At 43.5% G+C, this 16,462-nt stretch overlaps 1 protein-coding gene and 1 long non-coding RNA gene across 3 annotated transcripts in view; both read right to left on the reverse strand.

Moving 5' to 3' along the window:
• Positions 1 to 16,462, reverse strand: part of ANTXR1 (ANTXR cell adhesion molecule 1) — a 268,927-nt gene that overhangs the window by 78,114 nt on the left and 174,351 nt on the right. For both annotated transcript variants that reach the window (XM_032291881.1, XM_032291882.1), the window contains exon 14: positions 1,210 to 1,251. In XM_032291881.1, the coding sequence (XP_032147772.1) occupies positions 1,210 to 1,251 (42 nt within the window). The remainder of the gene's footprint in view (positions 1 to 1,209; positions 1,252 to 16,462) is intronic.
• Positions 6,677 to 12,097, reverse strand: LOC116560496. The gene is made up of 2 exons (XR_004272991.1): positions 9,941 to 12,097; positions 6,677 to 7,209 (listed from the first exon to the last, which is right to left on the reverse strand). It is a non-coding gene; the product is annotated as an uncharacterized LOC116560496 (long non-coding RNA).

Genomic DNA, 16,462 nt, shown 5'->3' on the forward strand with positions numbered 1-16,462 from the left:
CTCCTTGCCCTGTTTTCTTTTTTGTTTTTTGGAAGTCTAAGAGAGAGCTGCACACAACAGAAACAAAGCCAACTGCAGTCGTGGAACTAGCCGTGGTACTTTCTCTTGAAGGATTAAGGAAAGATTTTTATGTATGTAAAGAAGGTATTTTCTCCTTCTTTGCACAGCGATGTAATTTCCTCCCTTGATTTCTGGGCAGAAAGTTAGCATTCCAACAAGATGCGCTTTAATTGATTGCAGCTATTAAATCCCTTGGCTTACATGCATATGGTTCAGGATATAAGAGCCATATGGAATTTAAAATTTAATCATTACTCTTTCTGTATGTGGGAAACTTGACAAGGCATTGGAAGGGGAAGGGTGAGGAACTGGCACTTGATTTACACGCAACAGACCTTAGGGATTGAGGACAAGAACTTGAAACCTTATCAATATATCTTTTGGTCTCACTGAGTGTTTAGATATGTAACCCTGGCTCCTGACTGGGTGGGTGTTGCATCTAGAGACTCCAGCTGTACTGACAGTGATCAGATTAGCAAAGCCACTCGCTAGGTACTCTTGCCTTTCTCATGATTAGCCTTTAATGCCTCCACTGTGTTCTACCCCAGGCCACCCTTGCATCAGAACTGCTTACTGGCCAATTTAGTGGTAGAGTCCAAGAATTTGCTTCTTTAGATGATGAGGATTTGAGAGGAAGGCAAGGATATTAACATATCCCTCTCCAGCATATTTTTATTACTGCCTGGCACATCTTTAGGTAGTACTGTTTTTAAATTAAAGAAAAATGAAATATTTGGCGTCAGGCTATTCCTAGAACCAAAGATTGGAGAATGTAGCAAATTATGCCTGATCTACATACATAAAGCATTAAGTCTCTGCAGGGAGAAGAGAATCTTAGGGTTTGTTTTAGAGGAAAAGCTTTGAAGCTCCAAATAACTGTATGGATAAAAACATTGATTTGTGTGTCAAATTTTATCTCTGCAGGGAGGAAAACCTCCAAAACCATTGTCTTTTCTGGAAGTTTAGTTCAGTTTCTTGTTCAAAAGGCCAGAGACTTTCCTCCCTGCTGCTTTACAGGCAGGTATATTAAATCCTCTGGACCTGACTTAGCTCTGCTCTGCAGGGGGCTAAGTGTCTGGCTGCCCAGCCAGCTCTCCATCCCACTCTGCCACCCTGCCCACCCGCTGACATCCTCCTGTGGTCACTTACTTCACTCTCCTCGGCAGGGGGTGGAGGGACCTCCTTGATAATCTGAAAAGAAAACAAAGAACAGGTCAGTGAAAACCTCTGGTTACCTGCCTTCCAAGAGGCCTGTTGTCAGGAGGTACCATAGTGGTGCTGCCACAATTACCACGGCAATGGCTCCAGCAAGGCGGGCTTCGTCAGTGCCATGAGGTGTCTCTCTGGACAGAGTAGCTCCGTTAGTTAGTGTATGACTCAGGCTGAGGGTTCCAGTCTCAATTGTGTCTTTTGTGGTTTTGTATAGAGAAATAAATGTTCCGCAGGTAACAGTTTCATTTCCTACCCCAGAGAGCTATCATGCGAATTTATTCACTCATTTATTCACTCAGTCATTCACATATCAGATTATTCATCCATCTATCCAACCGTCTACACATTTAACAAAGAATTGTCACACAATGGAAGTTAAGATGGTGCTTTAGGAATGCGTTAAGCATGGACCCCACTCAGGCTGCTGGCAGTCCTTCAGCTGTCACTGGTCCCAGCGGATGCCTCTGCAGGGTGGATGTGCTGCTCAGGCAGACCGATTCCTGACAGAGGCAGCAAAGGAGTATCCAGGGCACTGACACTTAGGGGCACAAAGCTTTAACTAACAATGTTAGAGGACTCTGTGAGTGTCTCATCTCTGGGGTTGAAGAAAGACATGTGGAAACTCTGGATGGGCATGTAATTGGGAGACCATCTAACCCATGAGAGAAAGATGACACACAGAAGACAGAGTGGGGACAGCTGGGGCCAGTGAGCAGCCCCTCGTCCCCCTTGACCCCAACTTGTTCCCTCTGTCATAAAAGGAAAGCCCTTGCCATTAAATGGATTTAGAGTCTCTTACATGACATTTGTCAATTATCTACTATAATTCCACTCTGTCCTTTGGAGGGCTTCCTCTTCTCACCCCAAACTTACTATCAGAATGTTGGGTCCCCTACTCAGTCCTTTTATACTTAGAGGACTTCTGGTAAACACAAAGCTCATTCCATATCTCTTGATGCCTTAGCTCCAGGCACTGACTTTGTAGACAGGTGCTTGGGCGCCGCCCACAGGACCCATTCTTTCTTCTTCTAGGTGGGGAGCCGGCCTTTTGCTGTAGGCCAGGCTGCTTAGCTGGCAGCAAGTGCCTCTTCAACTTTCCCTACTCAGCACATGTCTGCTTTGGGTTGATGATTATTCTGGGACCTCGTTAGGGCTCCAGTCCCCATGCTGTTACTCACCCTCCTATTATGTGTAACTTCCCCTGGTTTGATGATTATCCTGGGATCTTGTTAGGGTTCCAATCCCCATGCTGTTACCCACCCTCCCTGCCATTATCTGTAACGTCATCTCTGCACGAGGAGGCAGGTTTCCCACTCGTGTTCTATTAACCTTAGCCAGTGGCCCAAGACTCCAGTCCTCTGAAAGTACAGAATTCAATTAATTGAAGAGGCAGAAGCGAAGGCCTCCAGGGGTTTCAAACTCTCATTTCATCTGCCTCCACTTCCTGGCTGCTGTGAGATGCCTGGTGAAGGTCTCTGGAAAACGTGAAGCCATGATTGTGCTCACCCACTCAACCCTGGCTCAGAGTTCCTTAAGGAAATCTCTGGGGAGGATCGCTACTGCCAGGACTGATTTCCCATCATCCCAGAAGCAGTAAATTACTTTACGGCAGGAAATGTCTGGAAACTGGAGGGAGGGGCGAGGATCTGGGGACCCAGATCTGGAATGCATCTGTTCTCCTGGGTCAGGGGTAGGGAGGGGAGTGAGAGGGGGAACAGGATGTTTGGGAAGAGACAGATGTTGAGAGGGCCGTGTATGTGGCAGGGCCCCTGGGCATGAAGAGGTTCTGTGCTGAGCAGAGGGCTTTTGTCTCCATGGTGCTATGAGCTAAGCACAGCATAGATGTTACATGTGAATCCCAGACCTGCCTTCTCCTGACTGTCAGAATTTGATGAGTCCCTTAAGCCACCTGAGCTCTGCTGTCCTCATCTATTAAACGAAGTACTAGTATGAACCTTGCAGGAACTGAGTCATGATGAACGATCATGTGTGTTAAGCATCTGGTAGTGAGTAGGTGCTCAGTAGATGCTGCATGTTATCAGTACTCTCCTTTCCCTTTCTTGTTGTCGGTGTCTCTGGCCTTGATAATGTCTTTCATACCCCTCTGCATATACTAAATGCCTTTGCATGGTGGCTTCCAGATGGAGATGCGAAGGGGCGAGCACTTCATGAATTGAGTGAGACAGAGGCTGGTGTTCTGACAGTGGCCAGGGGTCAGTAGTCAGTAGCAGTATGCTTGACCACATATGTGTCAGCACATGACGCTGGGAAATGCAGGTGGCCCACAACTCACACCAACCCATCAATGCAGTTGCTGTTCACTTTAATGTATTAAGTATTAAGTATTAAGATATTAAGTATTAATATCTATTCTACATCCTGCAATGTGCCAGACCTTAAAGGGAACCCCAAACACAATGCTAAAATACATAACCTAATAAATATTGATAAAGAGGGACTGGTTTATAATTCAGATTTCACATCGACACACTGTAAGTTGGGCACTGAGCTTTTGGAAAAATGCCATTCTGTTCAGGTAAACAGGAATTAACACCTTCAGCCTGGCCTCACTGGCTAGGCATCTGGTTATGTTCAGGAGGAATGAGCAGGAAGTCTTTTCATTGCTTCAAGCCCATGTACCACCAACCTGTCCCTGGGGACAGAGTGCAGCTCACCACAGGATGGCAGGACAGCTTTTAAAAGTGTGATCTAGACAGGCTGAGCTTGGAGTCAGGGATGAGAATTCTAAGCAGTGAAGTTGGATAGGCTGTCTGTGAATGGGCCAAATCCTTGTGCCAAGACCAGCACATGGGCCACCCAAAGGAGGGCTCTGAGCACAGGGACATGTCAGCTCTCTCAGCCCACCCCACCACTCTCAGGGTCACAGCCTGTGCTGCCTGGAGGAGCAGCTTGGGCAAAAGCTTGCATTGCTCTGTAGCCTGCGGCACCACAACAACACTGCTATGTACAGAGTACCTTAAAATTAGACATCTCTATGGTTGCTTCAGTACTTAAAACCTGCTAATGGCTTCCCATGGCTTATAGGATAAAACGTAAACTGCCCCTATGTCCCACAAGGCCCATGTGATGTGGCTTTACTTCCTTCCCACTGCATCTCTCTCCTTCGCTTTCTGCACTCCAGTCTCCTGGGCAGCTTCCTGTTCCTTTTACATGCTCTGCTGCTTCTCAAGTGCAGTCTCTTCTGCTCAGATGCTCTCTACCTTCTCCATGCTCAGTCCACAGCCTGCATGTTCCCTGGTGAACACCTTCTTATCAAGCAGGTCTCCAGTAAATGCACCTCCCCTGGGAATCTCACAGCAAAGACAAGATCCTCTTTGTGAGCTCCCACCATGTTTGATTTTTGTAGCACTTTGAACAATAATTAAAGGGCAAAATGCATAATTATTTGTATCCAACCAGCATGACTAGAAAGCCTCGATTTCCAACTAGAATGCAAGCTAGAATCAGCTTCCAAGCTCAGGGTTGGTTTGGCCCATTTTCCTTTTCTCAGGTCATGTGAATGTTGTCTTGGTTATGGGTGGGCTCTTTTGCACCTTCCTCATTAGGAGGGACAAAGAAGATGGAGAAGGTTGAAGGATCATTAATAAAATATTTTAAAGGAAAATTCTCCAATAAACATATTTATAAACATAACGTGGAAGAACTGAATGGTGACATTGGGAGGAAATCTGAGGACATTTTTCGTATTTCTTCTCTGGAGGCCAGTATCACTGCCCCACTTACTGCCACCTTTAGACTGGGTATTTTGGAGAGGCAGAGTGTGACCATTTGCCTCCTTGGGATGGCCGCCCTAGAGTCTCTTTTGCACTAAGAGTTGGATGGTGAGGTAAAGGGGACAGGAAAAATGAGATAGAATATGAAACTTCTGAATTCTATGGGCATTTCTTTGCTACCTGAGAATTTCTAGAAACCACTGTGTGTTGGGAGATGCATCTCCTATCCTCTCTTATCAGTGACTTTAATTCTGATTTTATCCATCTCTGTTCAGGCCAACATGAGTGGGACCAGATTTGATGACAATCATTGCATAGATACAGGAAAGTCAGAAAAGACCAGGTAGAATCTGATTAAATTGAAATGTTACTGACAGCTTCTCATTGAGTCAAACAAGTTCCAGTTTTTATGAGCATCCCTGAGTTTGGCTGTTGGAAATGGCAATGATGGAAGATGTGGAGATGCAGCCAGTATAGCATAACTAGAATAGAAAGATCACGTATGCTCAGAGTCTGTTTGACGCCTGGGAAGTGGAACTATTTTGGTTTTATGAATTAAGTTCAACCATTTGGGTCTCTATAAAGCTCTCTCTAACAATTCATTTTATTCTTATAAATGGTTTTATAAACTGATTTGATAAATTGTTAAGGTGAAACAAAGCACCTGATGAGTTTATTTTGCTTTTTCTTTCTCTAGAAGTATTGAAGTTTGATTCCTAATGTGTTGGCTTTGATCCTTGCCACTGTGTTCACCACTTGCTAACTCTACTGTTACAGTCTTGTGCAATGGAACACAGAATGCTACTGGTTCCAGTTTTCAACATGGGCACCTCTCCCACCTCGCAGATGACAGCCGCACTGGCTCACTAGACATTCCATTTGAAGCCGCAAGTCAGACCCACATGCTGCTCTAGCAGCAACGGGACGCCAGGCCTGGCCATTCCCCCATGGCCCTTGTTTTGTCTCTATCACCTTGTTGAGAAATCCTCCACCACAATTTCACATCTCTCCTTATCTTTCTTGTCTCCTCACACTGTGACAGGGATTAGTTAATAGGGTAAGCTGTCCAGACAGGCTTATATATTAGACAAGTACTCATCTCATGGCATGAGACGTGGGACAAAACGAGGGACTCTTTTCTGTCCCCTTTCTTCTTAAATTGTATTTTGTGTCTCAGTGTCCTTTTTGTGTCAGCTGAATGCAAGTCCTCTGTGCTGAAGGCCTGGTCTCTCACTGCAAAGGAGATAATTCCTTGACACACAGAGATTCCTAGGCATCTCTGCTGTCTAGACAAAGTCCATGACAGCAGCTTCAGATAACTCCTTTATTAACAAAATGAAGCACTTATCCTCTAATTTTAATGAGCGCAGTGGTTTCAAACTTGTTTATCAGAATCACCTGGAGGGCTTCTTAAAACACAGATTTCTGGTGTACATCTCTGAGTTCCCCATTGATGGGTTTGGGGAGGGGCACTTGCATTTCTGACAAGGTACCTGCTGGTCTATGGACCACACTTTGAAAACCATGAATTAGTTTATTTCTAGAAGCCCCATACCTCTATTAGATATGTAGGCGGTATGTTTAGCTTCAAGTCAGACATTCCCATGAGTGCTCTGTTGAGACTTGCTTATAGCTGATTAGAAATACCAGCTTTGATGCTGTTTCATTCTAAAAATTATGGTGTCCCTGCTCCATTGTCAGGAACTCTGGGCTCTCCATTGCCTCCACTGTCCTGTGTGGGGGAAGACATAGAATTATTTCTGGAGGAAATTCTCAGCTCTGTATGCAGGCACTCCTTGGCTTCCGCTGATGTGCATTTTTGGTTATCTGCATACCTGGCTGGCATCACTTGGATTTCTGGATTCAGCCCTGAAACAATCCCAGCCAGACGGCTCCCTGGGAATTAGGGACATGGATCTTAGCTCTCTCTGTCTGCATTGTTGGCAGTTAACTCACTGACCTGTGTTTGTGCCTCTGTCTTCCGCACTGGAGTCTAAGCTCTTGAAGACATGGGCATACTTAACTCCTGACACACAGTTCAGTGCTTGTTAATTGGTTACTGTTTCTGGAATAAATGAGTGTGTGTTCCTAAAAAGGGAGAGATAAAGGAAATATTTCTGATTATACTAAACTTCCTTGCCTCTCAAATAAGCACATGTTCTGACCTTTTTTACATTCTAGCCTTCCGTTCTGGCTCCCAAACCTTGTATTCTTTTAATTGAAGTCAAGAAACCAAGGGAAAGTAGGCAACTGGATGTGGAAAACATCTAGGAAAGATGTTACAAGATTCAATTCTGGTCTCTTAACCCTCCATATAAATGTTTCTTCAGCAGTTAAGATGCTGAAAGTCCCAACTGCCAAGAGTGGGTTGTGACGCTTGGATGCATTGCATCATGGGAAACTCATCAGAGTCATGGGTTGGCCTTACGGTTAATTATGCCACCTTGTTAGATACCATCTGTATCCCCTAACCTAGGCTTCCATGTAAATTCACTTGCCCTGTGATTCCAGACTCCACTTTCCAGTTTTGTATCCCAAATTAATTTCTAAGAAGACTTTCTGAAAATTTGAAAACTACATGCACAGTCTGTTTTGTTCCAACATAGACATGTAACGTGACTGTTCATATGTGGTAGGTAAACTGGGCAATAAAATCACTAAACTGCGAAACTGTGCTAGCTCAAAATATGATTTTCGCAAGGTAAAGGAGAAGGTAATGTATATTTTTAGTCTTTTATTCTTCATAATAAGCTTCACATAACATGAATCATTGGACATTTAAAAGTGTGGGGTGACAGTATTTGGCACCACTGAGTAACATCAGGTGAATGTGAAAATGCTGCCCAGCTGCCAGTAGTGACCTGGCGAGGGATATGCAGAAACCACACACACCTCATCTGCTTTCTCACTTAGGTGCGTCCTTGTGCAAGTCCAGCATGTATGGCGCTCCTGAATGTGTATACTTTTCCTCATAGAAACCTTTTACATAGTGTTGTCAATAGGAGTGTGTGTCCTGGTTCTAAAAATGCAGGGGTTGAATGAGGGAGGAAAGCCTTCAGCCTGTGCAGGAGATGTTTGTAAAGGGATAAGAGAGGATGAGATACTGTTAGAGCAACGGGCATAAAGAAACACAAATGGGCTTCCTCAGAGACCATGCTGAAAAACTGAAGAAAGGAGAATGGAACTCATATGAGCCACAATTTGCTTTAGAGGGGATTAGAGGCATGTGTGATGGAGCAAAGGAAAGGCAGTAACGCTGAGAGCAGAAGAATAGCACTTTCATGGCTTCCGGTCTTATTTAGAATGACACAAATGGCTTTTTTTTTTTTTTTTAAACTGAAAAGAGAAACATGGCAACACAACAAAAGCTGAAATTCTATTTTAAGCCAGAGAAGAAGGAATAACAAGACACTGAGTCATAGCCATCCACCTCTGGTGTTGTGACACTTTGCCCTAAGAATGTCCTTCCTTCTGTCTTGTCTCTGTAGCTCAAAGCCACAGTGCTACATCAGACTCACATCCACTAAGAAACTTCACCTGTTTATTTTCAAAAACCAAGGTAAAGAGTCATTTTTACTGAAGTATCTTTTATTAAGAATTTAAGATGTTTAAAATAGTGGCATTTTTATTGAGTTTAGTATTCTTTTTTAGTATTAGGTTGGTGCAAAAGTAATTGCAGTTTTGTCATTCCTTTTAATGGCAAAAACCACAATTACTTTTGTGCCAACCTAATATATTATTTTGTAAGACCGCAAGTTTTGAATGTTCTACTCTGAACACATTTCCCCCATTAGTTCTGTTATTTTCATGAACCAAAATTCCATAATGCAGTCATATCTTTAGGAACACACTTCATGTTATAGGAGAAATGGTGATATACAGAGAATTTTCATTGTGTCTGCTATTTAACAATTATTGTTAACTTTGGACAGAGCAAAGGAAATAGTGCTGACAGGGACTGACTTCCTCATCTTTTTCCTGGTCTTTTGTGTTTTCCATGTGTATCATAAAATCCAAACGGCCCAAGTAATAATATTTCATGGGATTTTGATAATTTGGGATTGTGAGCTCATGTGTAGTAGGCATTTACCTATGAGAATCTGATGAGGCCTGGGTTGAAGGATGAACCTACCAGAGGTTTCAGACTTCCTCTTGCAGATCCTAAGCATTTTCAAACTTTTTCTCAGGTTGTAATTTATAAAACCTCAAGTAGTATGAGCTTGAACTCCAGACCTCTCAGAGATTATGAGTTCTTAGCACCCACATCAAACCCATAGCCCATCTTTTCACTAAGGCTTTAGGCAGATTTAGGCAGAAGACTCAGTTTCAACTCCCAAACTTTTATGGACTCATGAAAGGCTTTAAGCCAAATATTTAAGTTATTGAGATAAGAAAATCTCAGGCAGGAAGCTACTGCTTTAGGGTCAGCTGACCATCTGATTTCCAGATCTTGCTTTATTTGGGCCCTGGAAATGTCTCCTATTTTCTCATGAGCTTGGCTATGCATTTAAGGCAACTTCTATTATATTTTATCCAGGAATTTTTGTTTTTGTTTTGCTGTGGAGTCTGCTGCATAGTCAGTCAACAGTAAAGGATTATTTTTTTTCACAAATGATGACTTCCTGCATGCTTAGAGGCTAGCTCAAATAAATGTGTTTGTATTTAGATGACAAAGGTTTTTTTTTGAAGCCTTTGATTTAAAACATTGTACGTCCTGGGGGACTTATGAATTTATCTCTTAAAGCCAACTCAACTGCTGCCCCTGCTGGCCTTTTAAATTCTGCACGAGGAGAAGCCATCAGAACAGTTATGTTTAGAAGAAATGCCAATTCAGATCTGAAAAGCCATCCAACAAGGGCTTTAATATAACAGCTAGAAGGGGATGCTTGCTTTGACCTTTTCTACATTCTAGCCTTCTGTTCTGGCTCCCAAACCTTGTATTCTTTTAATTGAAGTCAAGAAACCAAGGGAAAGTAGGCAACTTGATAGGGCAAACATATAGGAGAGATGAGATGCTAGTCAATGGCAGATCTAAAGAAATCTTTCCACTGTACAGACAGCATCAGTTGAATAGAGACCTCACAACTGACTGAGGTGGGTTAATGTTGGCCAACGACTGCCTGAATCTAGTAATTTTACACTGTAAAAGCTTAGCAATGGATGGTACCAAGGGTGTTAATCTGGACTGTGGTACAATAAATTTTCAAAGAAATGAGTTCAACTTTTTTTTCCCCCCAATTTGGAGCTCAAATTTCAAATGATGTTTGGTCTTTCATCTCATCTCCCTTTTGACGGAGACTAAAAGGCCCAGTTCATCAATATCTAAAGTGAGAACTGCAGCAGGAAATTTACCATTAGTTGATAAGGCCTAAGGGACTCACATGGTAATGTGAGAGAATGGCTGTGCATATTCTCCATCAGATGGTATCCCAGTGTCACTGCAAAACGCTGTGAACTGAAACAGTAAAACAAATCCATGAGCTCAGATTCCCCCAGGCTTGGAGGAGGAACCTCTGGCCTCTGCCTGGGTTGTGGGAAAGCTGATTTTAGAACTAGCAGTATGGGATCTGAGCAGGGCACGGAGGGAACAAGGGTGAGCGGACGATGTTCACAGGATGTTCAAGCTTGTTGATACTGATGCAGCCTCCAGGGAGGGCAGAAAAGAGGCTGTACCTTAGGATCCAGGAACCTGTTCTTTTAGCCACTTCAGTGTTCTCTAGGACTGTGTTTTCTCAAATAGTATTTGGCAGAATACTAGTGTCCTTCCAGATGTCAGTATGCCAACAGGTGTTTGGGAGAGTACAGATAGTGACAAGCCAACAAAGAGTTCTAGGGTCAAAATAAATTTGAAGAGTCACATGCAAATTATCCTATTAATGACTCTGAGAAGTCCCGCAGTAAAGACAGTTATTCAACTTAAAGATGTTTCTTCAAACTCACTGCCTAAATATCTTGTTCTGAAATGCACCTATTCATACTTGCAGGGTATGATTGCCCTGACATAGTTTGGAAATGCTGTCCCGAAATACTGTATCATATAAACAGTCCTCAGGTGGTTCCGATAAGTAACCAGGTTTGAGAACCACAGACCAGGGAATCTTGACATGGAGAAGTAGATTCACTTAGAGAAGGTATGAATATGAAGAAGCAGCCTTAGAGACAATATGGTTCCAATTTTTTAGTTTTCCACATGGGGGAAATTAAGTTTAAAGGATTGCACTAGTCCTTTAACTGGCAGAGGAAGATGTGGCATTGAAACACAGGCAACTTTAACAACAGCTCAGCTCTTTCCATTTCACCAGCAGGCATGGGAATGGGGGTTGGGGGTTGTCATGCAGCTCATAAAGGACGAGGGAAGCCAGAGATGAGAAAAAAATGGGTGTGTGAGGTGGGTGGTGCACCTACCCTCCGGAGGTGAGGGCAGGCCCTGGCAGAGCTCTATGTGCTAGTGAGAAATAATCTTGTCAGCTGTGGGGTGAGGCGTGTCCAGATGGGAATGGGTGGGGGCTGGAACAGGATCAAGAAGGCGTAATCAGTATTAGGCCCAAGATGCCTGCGTCAGAAGTTGCCTGTCCCAGTCATGTTTTTCTTAAACTCTCAGTAAGCCTTTTTGGTGATGTTAGGCTTGGGTTGTCTGGCCCTACAAATTAAATGTTATTCTTAAAGACGTGAAGAGCATTATTTTAATACTTTATTTTTATTTCCATTTAAAGCATAGCAAGTTCTTGATTAATTTTTTTTTTTTTTTTTTTTTTGCAATTTGTCATTGGAGATGTTCAGTGGGCTTATTTGTTGAACTATCCTTGAAATTCAACTAAGTGAATTAAATATGATCTGTTACATAATTCTTTAAAAGCTGCTCATAAGATACCTAACAAGGCCTCTGAAAAAACAGGGAGAACAGAATTTTGTTTATACAAGAAAAAATTCTGAATGCATGCACGTGAGCCCCTCCCAATATACTGGGGAGAAAAATGCTGTTATTTGAACAGAAATATAGTGATTTGATTTGACCTAAACAGTGTGGTGGCTTAACTAATTGGATGGCAGAAAAATCACAGATTTAAAAGCAGGATTTTTTTTCTTTTTAATTGTGGTTAAAAACACTTAATATAAAACTTATTATTTTAATTATTTTTAAATGTACAGTTTAGTAGTGTTAAATATATTCACATAATTATGTAACCAATTTCCAGAACTTTAATTTTTTTTTTTTTTTTTTTTTAATAGAGATGCTGTCTTACCATGTTGCCTAGGCTAATCTCAAACTCTAGGGCTCATGAAATCCTCCTGCCTTGGCCTTCCAAAGTGTTGGGATTACAGGTGTGAGTCAGCGCGCCCTACCCAGAACTTTGTCATTTTGCAAAATATGCTAAGATCTTTTCGCTTGGGGTTCCTCATATACCATTAACCTCTCAATAAAATGAGCATAATTCTAGAATTTTATTTAAGAGACTGGTTTAAATGTCCTTTGTTATGTAATATTAGATACATATAAAATATTGCATATAATGTACATGTAAGTCATGAAATAGAATAATACAAACACCCATGAAAAAAACACTCATTACAGTTCCATAGGTCTGTGGGCTCCTTCTGTATCTAACACTCTTCCCCAGTTTGATTTGGAAAATACACAAATAATAATATTCACTAGGCATTGTACCCTATTTTGGGATTCGTTTCTGTGACTAGTTTCTCCTCGTTGTGGAGGAGTTCATGGTGCAGATTCTCCTCAATGTTTGATGGGAACATGTCATAAGTTGAACATGCATTCAATACAGCTAACCTAGTGAACATCATGGCTTAGCCTAGTCAACCTGGTATGTTTAAGGAGCCCCAAAGAGTAGAGCATGCCTGCAGCTGGCCCTCCATCCACTTGGCTGCTAATGAACTTTGAGATGCATTGAGCAGCAGCTTTGAGCCAGGCACCGTATTATGCTCTGGGGACCTACAGCCTTGGTTTCCAGCAGCTTCAGCTTAACAGAAGAAGACACACAAACAAACAGGCAATTTTCACAGCATGATCAGTGCTATGAAAGAAGCAGGCACGGGTGCTAAGGGAGACCCTGCACAGGAAGGGAAGGTAAGAGGCAAGGCTGGAGAAGTGGGGCCAGGATGGAAAAGCCCTACACATGCCATATCAAGGAATTGGAACTCTGTTGTACAGTGCTGAACACTCAAGAGGATTCTGGGTGGGGCAGTGAGTAGGCTCATCACCTGACTGCTGTTTTTAAAAATGAAAAGACTCTCTAATGAAGGGGAGAAAGACTAAAAGAGCATTATGAAATTGCTGAAATAATTCAGGTGGGAGATATGGAATCCTACAGTAAGATAATGATATTCATTCATTCATTCATGCCACAAATTCTTCTTGAGCATCTATTCAGTGCCACGCACCATGACTGTGCTGGGGTAGCGGGTGTGGACAGATGTGAGATAAGATGAGGTGTGGGAAAGGATGTGCTGTAGGCAGCTCTGAAGTGACATAAGACAAGGAGGGACAGAAGAAGACATCAGCTGTCACTCTGTAGTCCCTAGTTTGGGCAGCCCGAAGGATAATGGCACATCTCTGATGAAAAACAGGTTTGGGGGTAATGTGAAGAGTTTAGTGGGGGGCATGTTGAGGGTGAGATGCCTGCATTTGAGATGTCCATTGGTCCCTTTACTGTAAGCTGGTCCTCTGGAGCCAAGGCCAGTGATGGATAAACACATTAAGTAAAGTTGTGGGAGTTGGTGACATTGACCAGGGACAAAGCGTTAGAGAAGAGGGTGGAAGGTAACCCTGGAGGAAAATTGTCAAGCAGAGGAAAGAGAGCTCCTGAGGGAGACAGGGAGAAACTGTACAGAGACGTAGGAGAAGAGCCAGCAGGCACCAGTGGAGGAGACAGTTTAACGGAGAGAGAGGTCGAAAGTGCCTGCTGCTGAAAGAGGTAAAGAAGAATGAGAAACGAATGGAGATCAGTGGTTGGGAAATTCAGTTTTGAAAGTGTAGGATTGGAGATATAATGGTGACAGCGCTCAGGGTGCAGGGGGAGGAAGAGGCAACAGGGGGAATTGTGGACAGCAGATGCTCTGCAAAGGAGTATGTGGATGAAAGGAAGGGGCGGGAAAAGAGAGTAGCATGAAGGAGAAATACGGTATGAGATTGACATGGTTTGGATCTGTGTTCCCACGCAATTCTCAAGTGGAGTTGTAATCCTCAATGTTGGAGGATGGGCCTAGTGGGAGGTGATTGGCTGATTGTGGCCATCAGTCATCACCTGATCCATCAGGTGATCGGATCTTGGGGGTGCGTTTAACACCATCCCTTTGGTGCTGTTCTCGTGAGAGCATGTGAGTTTTCCTGAGATCTGGCTGTTGAAAAGTGTGTAGCACCTCCCACCTCATTCTTCTCTTCCTCCTGCTCCTGCCATGAGAGATGCCTCACTCCCCCTTTGCCGTCAGCCATGACTGGAATCTTCCTGAGGCCTCTCCAGAGGCAGGAGCCAATATGCTTCCCGTACAGCCTACAGAACTGTGAGCCAATTAAATCTCTTTTCTTTATAAAGTACCCAGTCTCAGGTATATGTCTTTGTAGCAGTGTGAGGACAGACTAACACAGAAATATTTTTTAAAGGATGAAGGTGGCTGGCATATGTTTGTAGACAGAGGGAGGCAGCCAGTGGAAAGGAAAGGATGAAGATGCTGAAGTGAGAGGAGATGAAGTGAAGAACACCAGTGGAAAGGGAGGGAGAAGGGATGTTGGAGGAGGATGCATGTATGATGGTGCTGGAGTGCAAGGATTTCTCACAGCACAGCCTCCGTTTTCTCATGGAGATAGAACAGCAGGCTGTCTACTGAATATGAGAGGGCCAAAGGTAGGATATGGAACTCAAGGGGAATGGTTGCAGTTTGGGAGGGGTTCTTATCTGTAGAGGTAAGTTAGCAGTTTGCTAAACTATGAGTGCTGAAGCCCTCATAAATGTGCAGTAGCCCCATCAACAAGCTGGGCCGTTCTCTTCTGAGGTGAATGGTATCTTGGGAGAGGAGAGGAGAACACATACAACTGGGAAGGTCTAGGTATAGGGAGATCAGGAATTGGGGTGTTCATCAGAGTGTCGGCATGAGGTCAGGAGACTGAGAGCCCCAACAGGCATTTCTTCTATACCCCAGATTTCTCATTTCGGGGAGCAAGTCCCCATTGCTAATTGGAATCCTCCAGTGTCTTGCTACCTGGTGAAATTTAGGCAGGATATGATGGCCTTTGCCTGTACACATAAAGCTACCCTCTAGCTGGGCTGCAGGCTCCCACTGGGGTATTGGCTCTTAGATGGGGTAAGAGTAGACTCTCAGGGCAACCTGCATTTTCTACAGATGTTAAGTGCCCTAACGGTACTGATTCATGGATGAATTTTTTTCTCTACACATTCAAGCCATTCATGACATTTACTTTTCTAATACGTTTCAATTTTTTTAAAAAAATGATCCTTTTCTGTTTCAGGTTTCCTAGTCTTCCTCTTTTTAAAGTTCAGTTTAAACATTTCAATAATATTGGACCAAACTATGAGTAGATGGAGTGGGCATGACATGACTAGACGAGTTTTGGAAATGTCCCTTAAGGAATTGAGGCAGGGCTTTTATTATTATTATTATTATTATTATTTGGTAAAATATTCACCCCCTGAATTCCCTTTTTGAAAACGTGAATAAGCCCAGTGTGCATAATCCAATGCCTCTTTCCCCTTCAAGGTGGGTGTTTTGTGCCAATGAATAAATACAGGACTCTTAAAAGCCAGAGGTCTGCCTGGGGATACTGAGGAACAAGCTGGGAAACACTAAAGCTTTCAATTCAGGATGTGGTCAGTTTTCTCTCTCCCCATCAATCATTACTGGTAGATCACATCTGCTAGGCTGGCAATAAATTAATTCAGGTTCCATTTGGCTGGAAGTTAAGAGCCCAAATGGGGGAGTGGGCCTAAGGGAAAGGTCAAGTGCAGTGGGTAGGCATCATCTGTCACCCTCACTCATCACATTTCTTCTTCCAGACAGGACCAGCAGGAAGCAAGAGGATGCTGAGCAGAGACAGGCCTGATAGCAACCCCTGTGCCTGCTCTGCTCATCCTGGCCAGTACATCTAAGAATGCTCTTTGTAGTTAGTTACTGGGCCTGGCCTCCTACCCAGCCACCCTGCAGGACTTCATCCCCTACCCCTTCACATAGCCAGCCATTGTGGGTTAATGTGTGGCTCAGTGGGGTCGGGGACCTTGCAGGTTGTTAAATATGTTGACTGTCACTCCTGGAGAAAAGATCACAGCAGGAAGGAGAAGGCACACAGCAGACGTGTGCCCCACATATTGTAGGTCTTTTCTGCTTTCTGGCTTTCCCCCCAGCATTGAGATGTGGCTTTGCTACTAGGTTAAGGGGCATTTCCCACCCTTGGGGTAGGTGCAGGAAGAGTGACAGAGGAAGGTTTG

The sequence above is a fragment of the Sapajus apella genome, unplaced genomic scaffold, assembly GCF_009761245.1.
Source record: "Sapajus apella isolate SASKATOON/1434 unplaced genomic scaffold, GSC_monkey_1.0 scaffold26, whole genome shotgun sequence".
NCBI classification, from domain to species: domain Eukaryota; kingdom Metazoa; phylum Chordata; class Mammalia; order Primates; family Cebidae; genus Sapajus; species Sapajus apella.